The sequence below is a fragment of the Rhyacophila brunnea genome, unplaced genomic scaffold, assembly GCF_057557595.1.
Source record: "Rhyacophila brunnea isolate RB1 unplaced genomic scaffold, BYU_Rbru_1.0 scaffold_13, whole genome shotgun sequence".
Taxonomy (NCBI): domain Eukaryota; kingdom Metazoa; phylum Arthropoda; class Insecta; order Trichoptera; family Rhyacophilidae; genus Rhyacophila; species Rhyacophila brunnea.
The window spans coordinates 6,502,073-6,520,433 of NW_028232785.1; the positions used below are offsets into that span (position 1 = coordinate 6,502,073).

The 18,361-nt window shown below is 34.6% G+C and overlaps 1 protein-coding gene and 1 long non-coding RNA gene across 2 annotated transcripts; both read right to left on the reverse strand.

Annotated features, from left to right (window-relative positions):
* Window positions 1-205: 205 nt before the first annotated feature.
* LOC147076290 (uncharacterized) lies at window positions 206-7,365 on the reverse strand. Its single transcript, XM_085941694.1, has 3 exons — window positions 7,112-7,365; window positions 3,490-3,618; window positions 206-1,065 (listed from the first exon to the last, which is right to left on the reverse strand). Exons 1-3 carry the CDS (start codon window positions 7,256-7,258, stop codon window positions 280-282), a joined length of 1,062 nt encoding a protein of 353 aa, XP_085797820.1. The 5' UTR covers window positions 7,259-7,365; the 3' UTR covers window positions 206-279.
* Window positions 7,366-10,276: 2,911 nt separating this feature from the next.
* LOC147076291 (uncharacterized) lies at window positions 10,277-17,324 on the reverse strand. Its single transcript, XR_015069895.1, has 4 exons — window positions 17,202-17,324; window positions 16,897-17,104; window positions 14,733-14,879; window positions 10,277-12,161 (listed from the first exon to the last, which is right to left on the reverse strand). It is a non-coding gene; the product is annotated as an uncharacterized LOC147076291 (long non-coding RNA).
* Window positions 17,325-18,361: the final 1,037 nt, after the last annotated feature.

Consider the following 18,361-nt stretch of genomic DNA (forward strand, 5'->3'; position numbering starts at 1 on the left):
CTAGCCTGAGGGCCCCGGTTTCAGGATGTAGGGACCATGGTATAGGTACACCGAGTGCAATAGATAAAAGACCGATAAACGAGAAATTAGGCTGTGAAGAAGAAAAAGAGCCTATGGGACTAATTTACATTCTCCTCCTTGCCCCCTCCCCCCAATATTAAATTCTGGGTGCGCCACTGCCTAAGAGTAGTTTTGAAACCACTAAACTAATTAAATTTGCTAATAAACATCAAAAAATATACGTATATACTTTCGTAGCATTTAAAAAGTGTTCCGGGCTTATATGTCCGGATTTATCTTGACATTAGCCGACCTCAAAGAGTTTTCACTGCTATGAATTTTTTTATGTTTCTTTAAGTTACCCGAGTCTTTACATGAATAAATACATATGTTACATTTAAAAGGCCTTTCGCTACTGTGAACCATTATATGCCTCCTTAAACTGCTTGGATCTTTACACTTATAATCACATAAATTACAATGAAAGGGCTTTTCGCCAGTATGAATCAATTTATGCCTCTTTAAATTAGCAGAATGACTGCATGCGAAATTGCATACGTTGCATTTGAACGGAGTTTCTCCGCTATGAACTCTTGCATGTCTGTTGAGGATACGGTAATCTTTACATTTAAAGTCACAGATGGTACATTTAAAGGGTTTTTCTTTACTATGTATTAAGATATGTCTCTTTAAAGCAGTGGAGTCTTTCCCTTTGTAATCGCATGAAGTGCATTCAAATGTTTTATTTTTACTATTTTTATGTGTTATTTTGTGAATCTTCAGTAAGTCTAGCGATGCGAAGAATTTTGTGCAAATACTGCACGCAAAATTATTATGAAAACAATAGGTTTTTTCTAATTTATTAACAGCTACTAATTCTGGGTTAGATATCTTGTTTCGTTTATTTGTACCAGCTTTATGAACACATTTTTCATTGTATTCCTGGATTTCTTTTTTAACGTTTTGTTCATTAACGTTTATGTCATCTGAGAATTCTTCAATTTCTGATAAACACCGGGTCGATTTGAGATTCAAAGCGTTCACTACCTTGCTGACAGAAATGACCTAAAAAAAGAAAAAAATATATTATATTTATTGTGACAAATCATCATTATCATCATCAGCCTGAATCTATCCACTGCTGGATGAAGGCCTCTCAAAGGTGCTTCCACTTCTCTCGGTCCTGTGCATTGCATTGGCACGTATTTCCGCAGAACTTTATCATTTCATCGATCCAGCGGTTTCTAGGTCTACCTTGCGGACGGTTTGTACTTCTTGGATACCACTGGATGACTAGATTTGTCCAACGATTGTCTCTTTTTTGAGCTATGTGTCCAGCCCATCTTTATTTAAGGCTTTTAATAAACTCTATTATATCTCAAACCCTTGTCTGCTTCCTTATCCACTCATTCCTATTCTTGTCCTTTCGCGATATGCCCAGCATGCACCTCTCCATACCACGTTGTGCTACTCTAGGTTTCTGGATCTCTCTTTTACTTATGGTCCATGTTTCACTGGCATATGTGATCACGGGAAGCACACACCGGTTGAACACTTTGCGCTTTAGACACAGTGGAAGGTCACTTTTGAAAACATATAATATATGAAGTATGACGAAATTCTATTAGTAAAATACACATGAGAATAACTAGATGGTTTTCTAGTAACAATAATTCATCTCCAAACTTTTTCTTTACGGAATGCGCGATATGAATTAATATTAGCATTGAGTTGATATCAATGATGAGGGGTGGAAGTAGGATGTTAGCATTCAACATAAATAGAGCACACTAAACTTTGACGGTCTCACTAATTTGTTTTCGTTGAACTTTAAACACAATTTGCAGATAGTACTCGTTAGTTTTTAAAATTCAATTAAACCCTGCCTAAGCCACACTATACTGGTTCAGGTATGCTATTGGCGAGTCGACAAAAATAGTGCACACTTTCCTTTTCAGTAATTAATTTAGTTTTCGTTGAAATGAGATTGATCGTTATTTTTTTTATGATTCATTAAGCCCTGCCTAAATCAAACCATAAAACATAAAAAATATTCTTATATCTATGAAATATCTAAAATAATCTATGGTTTAATGGCATAATTTTAGATATATGTTATACAGATAAATGAATATTTTTCGACTATTATGTACTATGGTCTTGGATTAGGCAGGGTTTGATTGAATTTTAAACACTAACAAATACTATCTACACATTGTAGTCGTTCAATGAAATTAAATACGTTCCACTGACAAAGTTTATTGAGTACTATTTATATCGGATCTTAACAGCCTACATCCACCCTTTGCCACTGATATATAGTCCAATTAGTCCGATAGTCAACGTTAACGCAATTTGATAAGCATTTCATGTAAGAACTACTAATTAAATTCGTCGTAATTAAGTAGAAAGCCTGTAGCTTAATTACGTTTGGTTAAAACACATTTGCGTACATCCAGTGGTTACAGGTTTAAGTCCGGTCGGGAGTTGTATTTTTTTTCAAAAAAATATGTTTCTAGTGGGTATATTGTCACCTTACTATTAAAACCTCGTAAGTCTGTTTTAGAATGTTGAAGGAAGGTGAAAACGTAATAAAAACAATATTTTCAATACTTCTCTAATCGATGAATCTGTTAACATTGGTTGTGAAATACGAGGTATTAATTCCATGTTTGAAACTACGAGTCCTACGAGTTTTTAAAATTTGTCGATATATGGACAGCATAGACACTAGTCTAGAGAACCGAAACTTTATTATGATTTAAATTGCTTTAACAAACTTAATTTTTTCATAATATCGGACTTACGAGGTCTTAATAGTAAGGTGACGATATCCAGTGGCGAAGGGTGGAGGTAAGCTGTTAAGATCCGCCATAAATAGTGCACACTAAACTTTGTCAGCCATACGTATTTGTTTTCATTTAAATAAGCCTACAATTTACAGATGGTGTCAGTTTGTTTTTAAAATACAATTAAACCCTGCGAAACCAAGCCATAATAATACTCGTCTATCTATAAAGTATCTATAATTATGCACTTAAATCATACAAAACTTTGAATATTTTATAGATGGAGTAATATTTTTTTATCTTTTATGGTTTTGTTTAGGCAGGGCTTAATGAATTAAAAAAAAATGAACCAGCAATATGTGTAATATGTATTCTAAATACAACGAAATCAGATAGGTATGAATGAAAAGGTGCGCACAATTTTGTCGTATCGCCCAAAATATACCAAAACGATTATGGTTTGGTTTAGGCAGGGTTTAATTGATTTTAAAAAAACTACCCAATAAAATCTGTAAATTATAGTCTTAACTCAATAAAAACAAATACGTATGACTAACAAAGTTTAATGTGCACTATTTATGGCGAATCTTAACAGCCACCCTTCGCTACTGCGATATACCAAATTGTATATATTTAAAAAAAACCAAAATACGTTTTAAAAAAAAACGTATGTTGGTTCCTGATTTACTGGCCTACATACCGAACGAGAGCAGCCAGGTTGTGGTTCCTCATAATTATTGATGATGAGTTGTGTGTCGTCAATAGTCTCGTACTTGACGCCAATTCGGTGGACATCAGACTCAGATTTTATCAGATCAGTTACTGGTTTCTGAAAAGTAAAACATTATGTTATAAATAAGACACATGTGCTATTAGGGTAAGTATATTAGTGATCTTTTACAAGCTTAGGGCGTCATGTACTTATAAGGCGTTTTTCGAGTGTGTTATACACATATGAGAGTGGTAGATGGTGTGGTCAGTGGCGCACCCAGGATATAATATTGGGGGGGGGGGCAAGGAGGAGAATGTAAATTTTTCCCATAGGCTCTTTTTCTTCTTCACAGCCTAATTTCTCGTTAATCGGTATTTTGTCTATTGCACTCGGTGTACCTACACCATGGTCCACACATCCTGAAACGGTCGCTCAGGCAAGGATATTTGGCGGGCCCCCTACCTACCGCTACGATTAAAGGTAGTGTGAAACACTACATTAAAGGTTTTTCAAATTGTGTTTTAGTTCAAATTAAGGGTACTTATATAGTGAATTATTGGCGATTTTTAATACATCTACTTTAATAATGGAGCTGTCGAATATCTAAATATAGTATATCTGAGTATATAAAATATATTGCACAATTAATGTAAGTAATTGAAAATGTTCATGGCCATGAAGTATAATAATTAAAGCTAATTTATGATGTGTGTTTATCTCACTTATCTGGTCAACCCGACACGCCGGGCCCCCCACAGCTCGGGCCCCCAGGTTAGAGCCCTGTCAGCCCTCCCCAGCCATGACCTACACCACTCCGGAATTCGGGTGGACACCTAGAATTTTTTGACAGTTCCATTAGGGATTGGGTTTCTAAAACAACCTGACATATTTAGTGTTTCGAAAATTTTGTGTTAGAAATTAAAATCTAAGAGATTTTTCTAAAAAGGGTGCTGGAGAATTATTACAAATCATTTTTTTGCCGTGTTTTTATGGCTCTGCTCCCCCCCCCTCCCTGGGTGCGCCACTGGGTGTGGTAGATGAAAGACGATCATGGTTTTTCGTGATGATGGAGAAGTGAGAGTTTCTTTATGGATACATAAGTACAAGGGTACAATCGGTACAATATAACAGAGGTGGGTGTTATTTTCCGAGGCACTACGTTCTCTAGCAAGATACTTACTTACTTACTTCTATCAAGTGAAAATTACGGAGAGACTGACTTGTTTCCTCCCGACCTTTCATTGGACCTGTTACGATGGATAATGCTTACCTCAGTATCTCAGCCATCTGGATAAAGCCTAAGTACAAGGCCTGAACAAAAACGATGCATGAGTGCGAGTGAGAAAGTATTCGGCACCCTTACAATCTCTGCGACACGCGCTAGAGTAAGATAAAAGGTCTACATATCTGTGAGCTAGTTTCCAAAAGTATCGTCATCAAATCGGGGCGAAACGCTTCACATAGCGTCGATAACTTGCGAGCTCGAGTTGCTAAAATTGATATTTTTGTGTTAAACATAAAGTCAATGGTAAATATGTTTAGTTAATTAAGTAGAAAAGATGGTTCTGTGTGTTGTCTTAAAATGTGGTAGCCGTACTGATAAGCAAGAAGATGGTATTACGTTTCATAGGTAGGTTGATACATGTTCGTGATAATTTATTTGTATTTTATTATATATTTTAATGTCAGTGACCTAGTGTTTCTTTAAAATAACTTTAATTATGGATATCTTTACCTAATGGTTGCATTTTGACCGCCTAAAAATACTATATAACGTAAAAAAATAGAAAATTATATTTTAATTCTGAGCGTCTAGTGCGAGCTCTTTGGGCGAGCACTAGCGAAATAGTCTATGGTCTCGAACATTTGTAGATGAATGCGTTCGCTCGCCCACAAACCAAACGCAAGGCACGCGGCTTCATTTAGCAATGCAACGGGTGGCGTCTAGATGTATCTATAGTCTAAGCCTAAGTACTATATCAGTGATTTTTTACAAGCTTAGGGCGTCATGTACCTGTAAGGCTTTTTTTGACTGTGTTACATATTCGGTTAGGTAAGTAGGTACATGTAAATTGTACGTAAAACATTTTCCTGTGGCACAGTTCGCCGTGAGCTTTCTTATCAAAAAGAGAGATGATAGTACACTATACAGTCTGCATTTTTATTAGATTCAATAAATGAAGATCAATTCAATTTTCATACCTGATTTTGGAAAAATTCAAGAATTCAAGACTGCAAACCTAACCTAACCTAACAAATAATCTAGTAGGTATATCGGCTATTTATTTTTCAAAATTTGCTGCTAGCTTCCTCTAAACCGATAAGAACCGTGTTTATTTAGACATGAATTTTATGACAGCACTCTACGACCCAAAGAGTTGGACCGTCTTTAATATACGGCCGTATATTATTTCCGATACAACATTTCACAGTGAAGTATGATACGGTGAACTGCATACGTACAAGCTTCCGGACACGATATTTTCAAGACATTTGAAAAAGTTTTTAGACACTATCAATTCAGATTACTACCTATACTAGCAGAAATTTAAGGTAATAATTACAAGATAAAAAGAACTTTTTATATAAGTACCACGTTTTTTTAATTTTCTGTTGAATTATATAAACTTGACAATTCTATGTATTAATAAAAACTTGTATTGTACTTGATAGAAATACTGAATAAATATTATAGAATATTGAAATATCATTTTGACATTTCATATTGATTTACATAGTAACGCACTTATATATTAATAATTTAGTTGCTAGGACTCCCTTAGCAACCGACAATAATAACTTTCCATACAAAACAGAATTAACTGAAAATGAATAATTCAATTCTGTTTAAAAATGGCTAAACGTATTAAAAAAATGCATTGTCGTCGCGTTCAGATATATTCTAAATGTTTCAAATGTTTAGCTAGTCGGGAAGTTAGTTAAACATCTTCAATCGTCCAATACAAATCTTGGACAAACAAAAAAAAATGTACTGGACACACAAGAAAAAAAAAAGGACAAACAAGAATACGAGCTAATAAAAACGTGGTAATAAAAATAATCATAATTATCAATATTTATTAAATTGTCTTACGTGGTTAGGAATATGTTAAGCCATTGCCGACTGAAGAGAAACCCGATACATTCACGACTGGTCCTACCTTTCCTCTCCTCCCGTTGTCTATGGATGACCTGTCATTGCCTATAATTGTCTTTAGAGTGCTCATATTGACGCGTCTCTCGTGTTCACTTAGCATACCTACATATTCTACAAATGTAATGCTTTGATCAATGCTACATATTTTTTGGAAATCGATATTACCACCAGTTTTTCTGTGAAGGACTAGTCTGACTTTGACAGCTGATGAATAACATGAATGTATATTATTTAAGTATAAATAACACTGATAGTTAATATATTTGATTTTAGAAATTTTTATAATTCAATTTGAAACGAGAAAGAGCGAATCAATATGTCAAGCAATCTGGGATCTGATTTTGACAGTTAAAAAGTGGACCACTCGTTACTTGTGCAAAAAGTTATGCTCATGCTTTATTAATCTAAAGATGGCTGTGGTTAAGCTTATTAGATAATATTTGAAAAACTAACCTGAAAAGAACTGCTGACATCGTTGGCAGTCTCTTGTTTAATATGTGTGTCAGTATCGAGGGAGTTGGGGTATATTATTGGTACGTCAAACCAACTCTGCTCCTCTGCATCAGATTCTAATTCATCTGGTTCGCATTTCACATCCATTTTTCGTATTTAAGACTTAACCAGATACGTCATATTATCTGGAATTGACGCATTTGACAGATAATGTCTGAGCTTTTTGTTTATATTAGATTTGTCTTGCCACCAGTGTTGCCATCTTTTCAAAGTGGAATTATAGTAGGTACAAGCCTCAAAATTATAGTATTTAGGGAAAAAATATAGTATGCCTTGTCATCTCGTTACCTTACTTTGAAAAGGTACTAATTGCACTTGACCATGTTTTGAGCTATGAGCGTTTGAAATTTGGAATGGTCATATTTTGAATATAAATATACATGTACTAGACAGAACTCCGGCATATTACTGCTAATTCCCATATTTGACAATAGATGACTCTGAAATGAACGTACCTATATGATAAAATATGGCTAATGGAACCTTTTCACACCAAAAAGTAATTTTAGGCCAAAATGTCAGTTAGAACCTTTTCAAGGTAAGATAACGATCTCTGTTGAAAATGTATATAGGTTTTTTGTTTCTCAGAAAAAAATCTAAATCTAAACTAAATCTAATGATATGTTTACCTACCGAAGAATTCAAGAAATTTCATTTTAAAACAATGTCAAGGGATTTTTTTACGTTTTTCGAGCATTTTTTTCCAAGTTCTCCAAATCTTATTATATTGCTAAATTATAGTACGTACCTACTTTGCACCAATTTATCGAACGGAAATATTGAAATTTTAGTACTTTTTACATGTTTTTTTCCAAAATTTCAGGATTTTGGGCGTACTATTCCTACCTGTTTTATATCGTACATAGTACGTGGACCCAAATTATCGTACAAATACAAACTGATTTTAAATCTCTTTATACAAATACCATATTAATTATTTATAGTACGGTTGGCAGCACTGGTTGCCACAATAAAAATCAAACCGTTTCAAACCAGAAGGTACCAACAACTTTATGGCTAAAATAAAATTGCCGATAACCAGTTGTATTTTTTATTTATTGAACAATAATAATTGAAAGTTATGTAATGTATTTTGACTTTTATTGATACCTACCTAGGTATCTTCGGAAAAGGATTCGATTTTTTAATAGTTAGTAACGAAACTCTTTGGTACAAACAAACCTAATGGAGGCCAAATTCATGGAGTACCTAAGTATAAAGGAATATCAATACCCATGGTCCCCATAATGGGGGGCTAAAAGCAGCCCTATGTTCTAACTGGTGATATAAAGTGACCCGACGACATGACGTAATTGTGACGTAAGCCAATACACGCTCGAGGCAAGCCGCCCAACACACACTGCTCACCATAGATATTATTATGCTGAAATACCTATTTGTGTATGGGGACAATGGATAACGCCACTATTTTAGTAGCGTTATTTTCTCGAATGCTATTATCACTCCGGTAGTACGTCACAATGATGTCATATGACGTCATGTCGACCGGGCGACTACAACTCGCAAGTTCTAACATACGGCCCCAGGGCTCTAACCTGGAGGCCCGGGCTCAGGAAGGGCCCGGCGTGGTGAGTTGACCACATAAGTGAGATAACGACAGATCTCAAATTTGCTCTAATAGTGAAAAAAGTTATTTTAATTAAAAGGCGCTGTTTAACTTCAATGATATTAATAATTTAAAATATTTGGTTGAACGATATGATTGTTTACTGTGTACCGATACTCGACAACTTCATAATTCAAATGGATGTAAGTACTTACAAAAAAATCGCTAATTATACGGATTAATTTTACCGCATACACCATTCATTGGAAAACGCTACTGCAGCGCGTCACACTGCCTTTAAACATAGCGATAGGTAGCGGGGCCCGCCAAACATTCTAGCCTGGGGGCAATGTCAATACCATACATAAAAAGGGATGCGCGGGTATGACTTGAAATAAAAAATTAAAAAGGGAGGCATGACCAACGACAAGAAAAATTTAGATATGTAGGTACCTAAATTAGTAGAGTAACACCACATGCAAAAATGGAAGAGCATAATATTATACCTATCTCTATCCCTATCTCAAAGACTTCAAAAAGTCAAATTCGAATAATGTAAGTTGGACTTGCATCAATAGGTACGTATGAACCAAAGATGGCAGTGTTTCATTTTAATATACATAGGTACCTACATTGTGTTATGCAATTTTGGATTATATTTGATGAATTTTCATTCTCTTTGACAGTGAAAATTAGTCCTGTCTACATTCGGGCATGTGTTTCGTACACTAGTTGAACTTAACGTACCGCAGTGCATGCGTAGCCTGTGCATTGTCCGCCTTAAACCGGTTTTTAAATGGCTGTATTTTCGTGCTGAAAGTGCATCACTTTTTCGACATCAAGTCAGTGTTCCTAATCGAATGATTGTGAGAAAAATGTTTAATATAATTATTTTACGGAAAATAAACCAAAAAATACTATTATAATATTGAAAGCTTCGAAACGAAAAATGTTCTTTGTAGCAGGATATATGAAAGTATGGTGAAGTAAGGAGGTTATATAAAAAAAAGTATGGTGGCAGGCTGGTATTCAATTTGCGGCAAAATTTACTTCAACACATTATGAGTACGTTATAATGACCACAGTTTATCCTCGAAAAAATATTTGTCGGTAATAGTTGTCGTATTGTTGGCCTGCTTCATTCAGTTGTATGAGAAAGCAGATTCCTTGCCCCTCTTATCTTATATTGCCCCTCTTATATAATATATCATCATAATCATCAGGGGCGCGACAACCCGGTGTGGGTTCTGGCCTCCTCCAACAGCTCCCTCCACCTGTCCCTATCCAGTGTGGCAGCTTTCCAGTTCGGTACCCCCAGAATACGACAGTCACTGGCAGCGAGATCCAACCAGCGAATCTTTTGCCTCCCTCTTCTTCTACGTCCTATTGGATTGCTGGACATCACTCTCTTTGCCGGTTCATTGTCATTCACTTATATACATAATATATTTTTTTATTTATTATGTCCTGGTTTAATCGAATTTCAAAAACACCATCTGTAAATTGTAGTCTTAGTTCAATAAAAACAAATCCTTTTAATAAACCATTTCTTTTATTCAACGAATAAGACACAAGATTTCAGAATGTAATATTCTATAATACTGAACATACATAATTTGAAAACATCTCTAATTACACAACCTTCCTTAAGTTAATATACTTACTAAAACCGATAGTCAACATTATAATGCAATTCGATAAGCATTTCATGTAACCGAGTACTAGTTAAAATTGTAGTGATTCAATAAGATTCCCGTAGCTTAATTGGAAAAGCAACTGGCGCGAATCTAGCAGATACAGGTTCAAGTCTCGTCAGGTGTCGTATTTTTATCTACATAATGATTTTTTCTAGTGTGTATAAATGCAGGAGATGTTTTTAAATTATGTATAGATATTCAAAAACATATTCGTAAACTTTATCAGTCATTATATGTATGTAGGATCATAACAGCATACCTCCTCCCTTCATCACTGGCTTGAGAGGTGGTCTGGTATCGAACATAAAAGTCCATCTTGTGAATGTTTTTAATAATTTAAAAACGGAATTTGAGAATTCTAGAAGCGACAGTACAAAGTAAATAAATACACGTTCAGTAGTACCGCTTTGATTTGCTCATATAAACAATATTATTAAGACTTATTAAACACCTTGTTTAATACTTTGGACGCTGAAGACGCACCTGGCGCGTAATGACCAGGCGGCCGATCGATGTAATTAACGTGCATTTTTAATGTGTTAATTAAAAAACCATTATCTAGTCAGCAGCAACTAAGTCTTCACTAAAATACACCCGCACCTCTCCGACGACGAGAAAAAAACAAATTGAATTACAAGTTATTATCGATAAATTTTTTCCCACTAGAATGTGTAATTTTGTGTGATTTCATGCTGCAGCGCTGTATGCACGAATAGTTACACTCGTCACATTTAAATCGCTTTTCGTCAGAATGAGTCATTTTATGTAATTTCATGCTAGAAGATCGCGAACATGAAAAATTACATTTGTCACATATAAATGGTTTTACACCAGAATGAATCATTTTGTGTGATGTCATGTTACCAGATTTAATACAAGTGAAACTGCATGTATCACATTTGAACGGCTTTTCTGCGGAATGAGTCATTTTGTGCGATTTCAAGTTGCTAAATTGTATACTTGAGAAATTACATTGATCACATTTGAATGGCTTTTCACCAGAATGAATCATTTTGTGAGATTTTAAGTCACCTGATCGAATACACGAGAAATCGCATTCGACACATTTAAATGGTTTTTCACCGGAATGAGTCATTTTGTGTAATTTTATTTGTACGAATTGAACACATGAGTAATCGCACTCATCGCACGTAAATGGCTTTTCACCAGAGTGTGTCATTGAGTGAGATTTCATGTTACTAGATCGTAAACACGAGAAGTCACACACGTCACATTTATATGGTTTGTTATCAATATGAGTCATTTTGTGTAATTTCATTTTACTAGATCGTACAGTTGTAAAATTACATACGTCACATTTTAAAAGCGTTTTAGAATGTGTCTCTTTGTGTAATTTCAAACCGTATGACTGAATGCATGAGTAATTACATACATCGCATTTGAATGGCTTTTCACCAGAATGCGTCATTTTGTGTGATTTTAAATTTCCAGACTGTTTACATGTGAAATCGCATACATCGCATTTAAAGAGCTTTATATTTGAATTATTCAGTTTTGATGGTGTTATTTTTTGCAAAGCTTTATCACTAGATAAATTGGTGGCAGAGACAGTGTCCATCTTTGTTATGTGTTCGTTATATTCCAGAATTTCTTTTTTAGTATCTTGAATGTAAATTTGCATATCGTCACAAGGCATCTGTGCATCAGCCTTCGTCCAAGTAGATTTGAAACTCGCAATGTTAGCCACGGTGCTTTCAACAACATTCTGAAAAAAACAACAAAGGGAAATTAATTTAATTTTTAACTTCATAATATTTTGAATAACCATGATCCACTTCTAAAGGAGTATACATGCACGGGATTATGTAAATAAATTATTATTTATTTAGAGACAAGTTATCCTTTAATACCATGTCATTGATATTCTGAGATTTTCAACATAAGCATTTGTGAGATACTACTAGAAAAAAGTGCCTTAAATAATCGACGAAACCTCTATCATATACTTAAGTAACATTTTACAAGACAGCAATTAAATAACCTTTTGAATTGAGGAGATAAATTTCTACATCCACGATGACCGCATGGCTTAAGCGTCGTGGGTCCCAGGTTCGAATCCTCGGTCTGGCAAGTACACATATCGTTTTACAATTTGTGTATGAGTCAGAGTATGGACCTAATAGGTATATGCAAGTGGCTGACATCAAATTCTCGTCAGTATAAAAATCTGTTAATACAAACCTCCACCCTGTTGAGGCCCATATGATCTTATTAGAATTAGACATAGTCGGAAAGGACATAATGTAAGACTAGTAAACAAATCTGCCAATGTAAAAAATGCACCAAATAGTATATTATGATAAATATGTCTACCGGATAAAAACAGATGATAACCATCGGGAATCGGTTGAATATTAGACGTTTGACATTTTAATGATTGATTTACGACGTGTGCTATAATTAAGTTAGTAATAGCATTATCATAAAAGTTATCTACCTTCTGATTGTTGGAAATAGAAGTACCTTAGTTAAACGTAGTTATAATTAATAATTCGCTAGAATTAGAGAAGGATCGATTGGCTATTAATTACAGTGGTGTATTTTTGAGTTTTTAGCAAATATCCCTATTGTAATATAAATATTAAATTTATAACTTTTGGATTTTTTTGGCATGTAACGCGATGAGAGCGTAGTTCGGCACCTTTTTTCACGGTATTTTTAATGTTTCAAAAGCAATTAGACGAAGGAATGTTCGCGCTTATATAATTACAATTCACATTTATACAACTCGTCAAAATGATAAAATATGACACTGTTATGAACCGGAAGAAATGTGGATGGTTTCAAAATTGGCGCTCTTTTGTGGCGACAAATATGAAGTGGACTCGTCTGCGTTCCCATTGGTCACTCGTGATCAACGGCTGATAATTTAAATGATACCTATTTGGAGATATGCGATTTTCTATAGAAAAAAGCTTGACAAGAAGTGAGTTCCTGCACCTTTAAAAAAAAGCCCTGGTAACCACCATACAATACCACCTATTTCACTAGCATTATCCTGTCGTAAATATTTTTTAAAAAAGGCCAATCAACCATTTTGGCGAAATCTAAATTTTAATGAAAAAAACTAGCTTTGTTGTGTAAAAAGGGCGAATTTGTATCTCCACAGGAAATTACTTAAGAATAATATGTAATCGTAAAGGCATTCATTTTGTATTACGAATAAAAAGCGAATGTGACATATTAGGCGTTTTAAAATATTATATTACAATGCCTATTATAAAGACAGTATTCTTTGTAAGTTTCATTATAAACTTGTTAGACATTTATAATCATCCACAGGTAATTAATACTTAAGGCTATACCTCAGTTGAGGCATGGTCTAAAAAGATCGTGGCTAAGCGATGAGCGTATTGCGGGTCGCGGGTGCAAATGACGCATTCCGAACGAAATATAATTTATAAATCCAACATGCGTCTATTTAATGTTCTGTTTATTGTTATATTAGTAACAATAATAATGTATTCATTGACATGTGAAGCGCCTAGTTTCAAAAGCCCCTAAAACTGTTTTAGGTAGTTCTGAGAAAAATGGGTAAAACGATTTTAGGTAGTTTTGAGAAAAATGATAAAAAATCATATCTATTAAAACTGTGATCTTTATGTGTTTATTTTTTAATTCGTTACATTATAAAGAGTATTTTGGCTTTGCATTTTAGGGGTATTTGAAAAGCACACCCATCCATTTTAGCGGGTTTTGAAATTTACCCTAATTTTTGATCATACGTATTAACGGTTTTTGGCGTTTTATAAAGTTCAATTTTTGGCCATAAAATAGGTAACAAAAATATCCATCTAAATACATATATAACTCAAAAATTTTCAAAACCGTTTTAGGAGCTTTTGAAACTAGGCGCTTCATGTTTTCTTTTTCAAGTAAATGGGTAACGTTTTTAGTCATCTTTATACGATTTAAGAATTAATACGCCCGTCGCAATCACGAAACAAATTTACGTATTCACACCTCGACGTTCAGTCTCCGAATGCCAGCGAGTCCTAAATTTTGTCGCGCCTATTATAGTTGAAAATTATTTGCCGTTTCACTGATGTATCGTCTTAAGCAAATAATGTCAAAAGTGAAAAATTCCTCTCTTGTAAAATGGCATTTTGGTTAATTCGCCCTTTTTACAAAAAAACGACGTATATAGCGATTGAAAAACACTAATCACTTAAAATATAAAATCAAAATAATGCTGAATTTAACCATTGGTAGTAATTTTTTTAAACATTATTCAACATGCATTACTTCAGAAATTCAATATAGCATAAGTACCTACCTTATTAACTGTATTGCATCTCGAATAAGAGCATCCGGGCAGAGATTCCTTATAGTTGCACGGGGGTTTTGTGTCTTTAAAAGGATCATCCTTAAAGTCAATTTGTTGTAAATCGGTTTCTGACTTTATATTAGATATTTCAGGGATCTGAAAACACAATGCAGAGATAAATCACAAAATGTTTTAAGCCTTAATTAACTATTTTTTTTTATTCAACGAATAATTCACAAGATTTTAAGAATGTATCAGTATAATTATTGACAATACATAATTTTGAAAAACAATTTCTGAGAGAGTATAATAATAACCAATAGAATTTTTTTTTTTTAAGTAAGCGACCCCGACGGGGAATCGAATCCTGTATCTCCTGGGCTTACGCCCCATCCGTCGCATTTACCAATATGCTACGGAGTGACAATATACTACTTGCGACCAATTTTAACTGTTGGTCAATTTTAATACTTACTCATCAGCGCTCTTCCAAATCTGGAATCAGATATACCCGGGAGATACAGGGTTCGATTCCCCGTCGGGGTGGCTTACTTTTCTCAAAAAAAGATTTTTTCTATTATACTCTCAGAAAGTGTTTTTCAAAATTATGTATTTTCAAGTATTAAGCCTTGTTAAGACGATAATTGAGGTATTTAGAGTTAACAACGGATTATGTCTATATATAAATATGTACCGTAAAACCCTAAGTGTCCCTAACTTCACCTAAATCAACTAAACACTAGAAAGTCATTTTTTACTATCGCACCACTTTAAGCCACTAAGGCGATTTTTAAAATTATATTCGTCCTGTCACCACAAAATTTTCAAACCGCCATTATTTTCGCCGTGTTTGTGTTAGTACAAAAAAATTTCAAGGTTATCCGATGTAGATGTATCCAGATAAAGGACAAAGAAATTAGAATTATTCCTAGTTTTAAAGGGCATGTCAAGCTTCAAATTGCAGTTACTCCATAACATGATTTCGAGACTTACCAATTTTTGTCAGTACCTAACACCACGATATATTTTTAAAGCGATTAAATGATGTCACCACCGTACAAGGCCAAAGAATGCTTAGAAATTACCTATCAGAGATTATTGAAATAGCTTTCAAGTGACTGGGAAAAAAGGGAAACCTTTTAGATTAAGTAAGTACTGGGGCCCGATTTCCTAACTATCGTCTCGTGTGGCACCAGACGACATGACGTAATTGTGACGTCATGTTGTCTGGTGCCACACGAGACGATAGTTAGGAAATCGCGGTGCTGATTATAGACTAGGTTTATTGTGTAGGTAATCTTAAGAACTAGCTATGTACATACTCACAACGTTATGGTGGTTGAAATAGAACGTATGTACGAACATATTCAAATTATCCTCGAACTTTCAAGAGTGGCCGCACGTACTTAGTATCCTATTTTGCGTCTGGCCACCGCCATCTTTAGATTAATGAAGCCTGAGCATAACTTTTTGCACAAGCAACGAGTGGTCCACTTCTCAGCTGTCAAAATCAGATACCTAGGTACCAGAGTGCTTGACACATTGATTCGCCCTTTCTCGTTTCAAATTGAATTATACAAAATTCTCACATCAAATATATTAACAATCAGTGTTATTAATAAATAATATACATTCTTGTTATTCATCAGCTGTCATAGTCAGACTAGTCCTTCACACAAAAACCGGTGGTAATATCGATTTCCAAAAAATATGCGTTACATTTATTTTGTAGAAGGTGTGTTAATGCTAGTGTATTATCTATCATGTAACTAATCTATACAAATCAAACCATTCCCTGTGTGAACACGACAGACGCGTCAGTATGAGCACGCTATAGATTATAGATATTTGAAATTTATATTATTATATATTTGACTCATTAGCTCCGGGGCGTTCTTAAACATAATAGAAAGGGCTCCTATATTATATCGATCGCGACACCGGTGTCCCGTCTGAAACGGGCCTTATAGTCTTTAATAGAAAAAACCACCACAATTAAAGAAATATATTAGGTATGACTGAGGAGAAAGCTTTTTCTTTCAGTCTTATAGGATTGCGGTTAAATTATATCAATAACCGATTGGTAATTAAACACGCGCATTTAATGCTAATAAATAGGAAGTTTGGAAAAAATAATGAAATATCTACCTACATATTGTTTGGCAAAACTAACCTCTATAGTTCCACACGTCTTAATGTCGGCACTTTCATTCTTGATATTATAAGTCTTGGCGTTTGAGATGTTTGTATCGATTATAGGCACATAATACAAATGCTGCCCTTTTGCGTCAGATTCTAAATCATCTATTTCGCGTTTTATGTCCATTTTACTACTCTAAAGCAAATATAATATGTCACAGAAGAGGAGTTGACAGCCGTGACTGTAGACAAAAAAATCTTTATGATAAAAATATTGTTTGTAGGTATGATGATAATAATAAACCAAGTCCACATTTAGTCACTTCATCAACCACTTACTCTTCAACTTTTAAATTCTAGTTTTACACAGAGAAGTTTTGTGCATGCGGAGAGGAGATGAATCCGTTTTACTGTATACATTCGTTCATCACAGCTTTCACTTCGTGAAGTCATAGATAATATACCTGCGCTTCAGTTTGTTCGTATAGTCTTTATGGTTATATCCCATAATGCGCAATGTGCCCTATACTCCTCAATAAATTTCATTGTCATCATTTCAGTCGACATTTTGCAAAAAAATCGTAATATTTCAATACTAATATGCATCCAATATGATCAACTATTCTTAACATCGACTAGGTACCTATGGACTAAAATAAATATTATATTTATTGACAAGCATCTGCACGAACAACCCGAATCTTACCGAAAAAATACGAAGCTGCTGGGGTGTTGAACCGATATCCAAGCCGGTTGGATAGTAGTGCGCTAGTACTTTCATCACAAAATGGCGGCTATTTTCAAATCGATTTGAGGGACGAAGACGCATGCCCTGTGTTCAATTCGTGAGACGTACGAAAAAGTCCCGAGTGTAGGCTAGGCTATATAGGTACCTACCTAACTAATAATATAATATTTTTCTTTTGTATATCTATGTATAGGCTTACCATAATTAATAATATGAAACTCTACACCGGGACAGAAACGGGATATATGACAAAGAGACAAATTTAACCACCAAAAATTGTTTTAAAGTAGGTACCTACCTATATACAACTGCAGCAAACATTTGAATTATTTTATTTATTGTACAAGTCTGCACTTCTCGCTGGAACATACTTTTTTCGCCCCCTTCCCCACTGTCTCATCACATAATATACGCTACTACGGTCAATCATGACAATAATAATTATTATTATTGACAATCATTCACACGCGGAACAGCCGCGACCAGTGACATCCCGTGCGGGTAGACAGATTGAGCGTCGCTTAGAGGCGACAGTTACTCGATGGGCGGCAAATCGAGGAGAATCATTTATTAGTTATAATAAATAGAAAAAAAGCTACCTACCTAAACTTAGTAATGACAGAAATATCTTTCCATTAAAAATTCAGCTCACCGGTTGGAACCTAAATTTATTACAACAGGACTGTAATTTTTTTGTCGGATTCGCGATGTGTAGTTTACTTCCGTTGTCTTTGGACGTTACGTCCTTGGT

Coding starts and splice junctions, on each gene's coding strand:
- LOC147076290 (XM_085941694.1), bottom strand. CDS start 7,258: ATGGATGTGAAATGCGAACCAGATGAATTAGAATCTGATGCAGAGGAG. Junction 3,619..7,111: donor ATGTCAGCAGTTCTTTTCAG/GTTAGTTTTTCA, acceptor TTTACTTTTCAG/AAACCAGTAACTGATCTGAT. Junction 1,066..3,489: donor AACCTGGCTGCTCTCGTTCG/GTATGTAGGCCA, acceptor TTCTTTTTTTAG/GTCATTTCTGTCAGCAAGGT.